This window comes from Oncorhynchus tshawytscha, unplaced genomic scaffold (genome assembly GCF_018296145.1).
Source record: "Oncorhynchus tshawytscha isolate Ot180627B unplaced genomic scaffold, Otsh_v2.0 Un_contig_13267_pilon_pilon, whole genome shotgun sequence".
NCBI classification, from domain to species: Eukaryota; Metazoa; Chordata; class Actinopteri; order Salmoniformes; family Salmonidae; genus Oncorhynchus; species Oncorhynchus tshawytscha.
The window spans coordinates 66,730-73,540 of record NW_024608666.1 but is presented as its reverse complement, the minus strand read 5'-3'; the positions used below and the strand labels follow the sequence as shown (position 1 = coordinate 73,540).

The 6,811-nt window shown below is 45.6% G+C and overlaps 1 protein-coding gene across 1 annotated transcript; it reads left to right on the top strand.

Annotated features, from left to right (window-relative positions):
• Positions 1–2,064: 2,064 nt before the first annotated feature.
• Positions 2,065–4,031, top strand: LOC112236376 (kelch-like protein 34). Its single transcript, XM_024404957.2, has one exon. It carries the CDS (start codon positions 2,140–2,142, stop codon positions 3,934–3,936), a length of 1,797 nt encoding a protein of 598 aa, XP_024260725.1. The 5' UTR covers positions 2,065–2,139; the 3' UTR covers positions 3,937–4,031.
• The last annotated feature ends 2,780 nt before the right edge of the window (positions 4,032–6,811 follow it).

Sequence of the window (6,811 nt, the reverse complement as noted above, 5' to 3'; positions counted from 1 at the left end):
TAAGGTCCAGTTCAGATGGGGTCCAGTTCAGTTGGGGTCCAGTTCAGATGGGGTCCAGTTCAGTTGGGGTCCAGTTCAGTTGGGGTCCAGTTTAGATGGGGTCCAGTTCAGACAGGGTCCGGTTCAGATTGTGTACATTTCAGATGTGGTCCATTTCAGATTGGGTTCAATTCAGCTTGCTTGTATCATGACTCCAGTTCAAATAGTGTCCAGCTCAGACAGGGTCCAGTTCAGATGGGGTCTTGTTTGGTTAGGGACCCGTTTGAGATGGGGTCCAGTTTAGATAGATGGGTCCCAGTTCCAGTTTAGATGGGGTCCCGTTCAGATGGGGTCCAGCTCAGATGGGGTCCAATTCAGATGGGGTCCAATTCAGATGGGGTCCAGCTCAGATGGGGTCTTGTTCGGTTAGGGTCCAGTTTAGATGGGGTCCAGTTTAGATGGGGTCCGTTCAGATAGGGTCTTGTTCTGTTAGGGTCCAGTTCAGATGGGGTCCAGTTTAGATGGGGTCTTGTTCTGTTAGGGTCCAGTTTAGATGGGGTCCAGTTCAGATAGGGTCCAGTTCAGATAGGGTCTTGTTCTGTTAGGGTCCAGTTTAGATGGGGTCCAGTTCAGATAGGGTCCAGTTCGGTTACAGTTGAAATGGGTTATATCATGGTTCCAGTTAAGATAGGTTCCAGTTCAGATAGGGTCCAGTTCAGATAGGGTCCAGTTCGGTTAGGGTACAGTTGAAATGGGTTATATCATGGTTCCAGTTCAGATAGGATCCAGCTCAGGTAGGGTCCAGTTCAGACAGGGTTGAGTTCAGATAGGGTTCAGATAGGATCCAGCTCAGATAGGGTCCAGTTCAGACAGGGTTGAGTTCAGATAGGGTTGAGTTCAGATAGGGTCCAGTTCAGACAGGGTTGAGTTCAGATAGGGTCCAGTTCAAACAGGGTCCAGTTCAGATAGGGTCCAAATCAGATAAGGTCCAGTTCAGATGGGGTCCAGTTCAGACAGGGTCCAGTTCAGACGGGGTCCAGTTCAGATGGGGTCCAGTTCAGATGGGGTCCAGTTTGGGTTCGGGTCCAGTTCAGATGGGGTCCAGTTCATATAGAGTTAAATAATTTGTAGAAATGGAACATCCAAGTCATGTTTCTATTCCTGTAGTAATGCTGTAGTCAGGGTGATGTTGGTAGATAGCTCCTGTGGACACTCTGGACTCTTCAGTGCTGACTAATAGCTCTATTTACCCCTGAGGTCATCTACCGTGTGTGTGTGTGTGTGTGTGTGTGTGTTTGTGCAGACCCTCTCTTGAATATAGAGGAAAGGGCAGCGTGCGTACACACACACACAAACAAACACACACACTGACCCACACACACACACATACAAACACACACTGACGCACACATACACACACACTGACACCCACACTCACATACAAATACACACACATGCAAACACACACTGACACACACATACATACAAACACACACACTGACACCCTCACACACACTGACAAACACACACACATACAAACACACACGGACACACACACACAATGACACATACACACACACACTGATGCACACACACACACTGACACCCATACACACATACAAATACACACACATACTGTACAAACACACACACGTACACATGTTGACCTCTTACACAAATAGACAATAACACAAATATGAAAGCATGCAGACAGAGATGGGGACAGATCTGGGGTGTATCATTGGGTCAGGGGACGTGGCGGTGTGTGCGGGTGTGTGAGAGTTTTACTGGGTGTGGGTGTGCGAGCATGTCTGTTTATTGGTGGCTGTGAGCCTGTGTCTGGGTGTGTGTGAGTTCTGAGGTGGTGGTTAAAACTCCTGTCACAGTGATAACGTGTCAAATGCCAGCGGGTGCAGACAGAGACACACAGAGACAGAGAAACCAACGACCGACACTCATCTCTCTTGTCCTCTCCCTCACCTCTCTCTTGTCTTCTCTCTTTCTTCTCTCTCAATCTCCATCTTTCGCAATCTTCTCTCTCTCTCTCTCTCTCTCTCTCACTCTCTTCTCTCTCTTTCTCTCAATCTCTTTCTCCTCTCTCTCACACACTTCTCTCTCAATCTCGCACTCAATTTATCCCTCTCTCTCTCTACTTTCTTTATGGAGAGTTACTCTCTCCTCCACAGTTCTTACCAGAGTTCTGTTCTTTTCTCCGGCTTCGGGAAGCTGCGCTCTGACAGGAGGCTGTGTGATGTTGTCTTGGAGACGGGAGGCATGTCCTTCCCGTGTCACCGCGTCCTATTGGCCAGTTCCAGCCAGTATTTCTGGTGTTTGTTTGGTGAGAAGATGGAGGAGAGGATAGCTGCTAGCATTAGACTCCCGGCGCTAACTCCTGCAGGACTAGAGACTGTTCTGGACTTCCTGTACTCTGGATGGCTCAGCCTATCAGCTACCTCACTGCCCGTTGTTCTGGAGACTGCCAGGTACCTTCAGGTGGACACAGCTGTGTCGCTATGCGAGCGCTTCCTTAGCGACGGGCTGTCGCTGAGGACCTCATGTTTCTATGCCAACCTGGCTGAGCACCACTTCCTGCCTGACGCGCTGGCAGCCGCCAATCAAATCATCGCCATGGAGATGGCCACTTTGCTACGGGAGGACAGGGAGGGGCTTCTAGGGCTGAACGTCCAATCACTAACGGATGTGCTGGACAGGGATGAACTACCTGGTGTCAAGGAGGTGGAGCTACTGAAACTTGTGCTGGATTGGCTGGATGCTAACCAGCCTCTCCCATTGGTCCGCTGTAACCTGCTGCTCAGCCGACTCCGTTTTGGATTGGTTACTCCCTCTGACATCACAACAATAAGCCCTGCCCACACCAACATGAACACGCCCCTGATGAGGAGTAAGGTGACGCAGGCGCTGGAGTATCATTGGCTGGGCTCAGCTAGACCAATAAGACAGAGCCGACACTCCTCTCTCAGAGCAGCAGCCAACCACGTGCTCCTAGTGGGGGGTGGGCCCAGCACTGATTGGCCACAGCAGCAGGTGCTCACCTTCGACCTTAGAGACAGGAAGTGGTCATCATTGAGCGCTGGTCTCCCACGACGACTGAAGAACCACTGTGTGTGCTGCGTCGGGGGGTTCCTGTTTGTGATTGGAGGAGAAGAGGTGAAGGGCGGAGCAGAGGGGGGCGAAGGGAAGTCTGTTTCTATGATGACAACTAATTGTGTGTGGCGGTACGATCCTCGCTTTGCATGCTGGGAGGAAGCGGACCCCATGCTGGAGAGGAGATCCCAGTTCAGCTGCTGTGTTGTAGACCATGTCATCTACACTATAGGGGGAACACACACACACTCAGACACACACTCCTGCCTGGCCTCAGTGGAGTTCTATGACATGGCAGCAGGTCATTGGCGGAGAGGAATTTCTCTGCCCCGCCCCCTTTATGGCCATGCATCGGTCACCCTGGGAACTGGAATCCTAATGTCTGGTGGTAGCCATGGCAACCAGGACCGTACACAGGTCAGTATCCAGGAGGGTAATCAGGGCAACTGTGAGGTCCTCTTCCTAAATATGGTTGCTAGGGGTGGAGTTTGGGAGAAGCGAGCACCGATGTCCATTGGCCGTTTCGGTCACCGCATGGCAACTGTTGCTGGATGTGTCTACGCGTTACTAGGAATGTACGAGCACTACTGCGATATTGAGCGATATGACTCACTCGCTGACCAGTGGACACGCCTTCGCCCAGTACTCATTGGCTCGTTCGACTACGGACTGGTGGCAACAGCAAATGGGAGGCTGCTGCTGTTCGGAGGCAGGAAATGGCGGGATGGACAGGAAGTGAGCGTAGCAGGTGTTCTAGAATATGACACAGAGAGAGACCGTTGGGCCGAGATCTGTCAGCTACACACTCCTCTGACTGGAACACAATGTGTTGTGATGGCTCTGTCAGACTAACACACATCTGACTGGAACACAATATACAGGGAGTAGAAAATAACATGCCTATATACAGGAAGTAGAAAATAACATGGCTATATACAGGAAGTAGAGAATAACATGGTTATATACAGGAAGTAGAACATAACATGACTATATATAGGAAGTAGAAAATAGCATGGCTATATACAGGAAGTAGAAAATAACATGGCTATATACAGGAAGAATAACATGGTTAAAGGGATAAACATGGCTATATACAGGAAGTAGAAAATAACATGGTTATATACAGGGAGGCTATATACAGAAAATAACATGGCTATATACAGGAAAAATAACATGTAGAAAAAAATAACATGGCTATATACAGGGAGTAGAGAATAACATGGTTATATACAGGGAGTAGAAAATAACATGGTTATATACAGGAAGTAGAAAATAGCATGGCTATATACAGAGAGTAGAAAATAACATGGCTACAGTGGTTCTTCCTTTAAAAGTTGCATTGTACTGCCACACAGCTTGAGGGCTGCTGCGGATTGCACGTTATTTAAGTGTCAGCCATTGTTGCCATTAAGGCTAGTTAGTATTAATGCTAGTTAATACTAGTTTGACCACCAGAGGGAATGTTTGAGAAGCATTTGACTGTATTAATATTGGCTGGACTAGAGATTTTTTTTTGTAAGAACATAGTATATGTGATTGATTTAGCTTAAACCATTTGATTAATATTATGGTGTTTCTATTCCAAGAAAAATTTAAAACGAAACCCTCAGGGTTTCCATTAGGAAAATATGGCACTGTACAACGCTGTACTAAGTGACTGCGAGTGAAGAGGAAAATAATCCTAACATTTCTACACCCTAATTGTAGGCTAACCAATACCCAAATGGAGATTCAGTGAAAATTAAAATCTCATTGATTTCCCAATACGAGTCCCCATGCTCAGAGCAGCACAAAACGGTGCTGAAATAGTTGACCACACGCGGGTATAGCCATGTTCAAATCCTATCATAACAATTGGATGACTTTGTTCCAGTAAGAAACCATTTGTTGCCTTCATTAGACTACTTTATTCTGAAAAATTCATCTGTAAATCTGCCAAGCCTATAAACAAAGATGAACTGGTGAAGGCCATCAAGACATTTTGGCTTGAGAAACTTGACGATACAACAATGCAACAAATACATTGATCATTTCAGCAAGGTTTTGCCAGTGGTCATGGATCTGGGGGGAAGTGCAACTAAAATGTAGCTGAGATGTACTGTACAGTAGTGGAAATAAACATCTGTATTTTAAAAGTATTTTTTATTGTTATTTTATTAACGAAAGCATAAAGATGTTGATGAACATATACTGTGTTAAACTTTAGAGTACTTAAGCATCGAATACATTGCAAGTTGGGTGGATTTTCACACCTACAGTGGCCGGGCTATTAAACTAATCGTGGATAATAGATCGGCTCTCGGAACTCATTAAGAGGCTGCTTCTTTCTTCAATATGCTTTAAATGTCACAAATAATTGAACCCAACATGAGCAGATGAACTTGGTCAAAACATGTATTTATTAAAGACCGTCAGAAAGAATGTTGTCTTATTTGTTTTGATTCCAAAACCTTTTACGAGTGAATAATAATACAATAGTAATTGGTATGACACGGCTCTTGGAACTCATTAAGAGGCGGCTTCTATATGAAAATACTTGCAGATCAATTCATTCTAAATTAATATACAAGGGGTTGTCACGCCCTGACCGTAGAGAGCTTTTTATGTGTCTATTTTTAAGTTGGTCAGGGTGTGATTTGGGTGGCATTCTATGCTCTTTTTCTATGTGTTTGTATTTCTTTGTTTTGGCCTGGTATGGTTCTCAATCAGGGACAGCTGTCGATCGTTGTCTCTGATTGAGAACCATACTTAGGTAGCTTTTCCCCACAGGGTTTTTGTGGGTAGTTGTTTTCCGTATCAGTGTTTGCATCTTATGGGACTTTTTTATTTTATTTATTCTCTTGTTATTTTTGTATTTAGTGTTCAGTTCAATAAATAATATGAACACTTACCACGCTGCACCTTGGTCCTCCACTCCTTCCAACTGCTGTTACAGGGGTGTTTTTTGTTAGGGCAAATCTGGTCTGTGAGAATATCTAAGGGGCTTTTATATAATTACAACGCAGGGTTAATAATAATAATAATCGTTGGATAACAGATCGGCTCTCGGAGCTCATTAAGAGGTGGCTTGTATCTTCAATATGCTTTAAATGCCAAAATGTCACAAATAATGCTGACAAATCATCGCTGGACTCTCATTCCATTTCTTCTTAACGTCAACAAAGAAGGACTCTGCGTTTCAGAAACTCACTTTATGTAGAGTGGCTACAGTACACTGTGGTAAATAAAGCCGTTTAGAATGATTTATTTCTGTTTTAGAGGGTGAGAAACCAAAAGCCCACTGTGCCTAATTTTAGAAAATTGTCAGTCCGATAGATCAGCATTCTAACTTCCCCTACATTTGTGTTTTGTTACATTTGTTACAGCTTGTGTGTTTATTTATTGGTGGAGACATTTTATTCTTCAATGCTTTGGCAGGTTCACACGACTTCCGTTCGCTGAACGCAACTAAACAGCACCTCACACTTGTAGATGACCTACTGGTGTATGTTTCAGAAACCGACACCGCTTGAAGGTGGGTGGTTCCTAAAACACAGAGGGGGATAATGATAGCCCATGCCCACGACGAGCCATGTGGAGGCCATAGGGGGGTCAAGGCTACATGTGAAACATTGCGACAGGTGGCCTACTGGCCTCACATGGAACAAGACGTGGCACAATACGTGAGGGGGTGTCTAGTTTGCTGCCAGTTTCAACCCTCCAAGCCACTTCACAGAGCACCCCTGCA

Coding starts and splice junctions, on each gene's coding strand:
- LOC112236376 (XM_024404957.2), top strand. CDS start 2,140: ATGGAGAGTTACTCTCTCCTCCACAGTTCTTACCAGAGTTCTGTTCTT.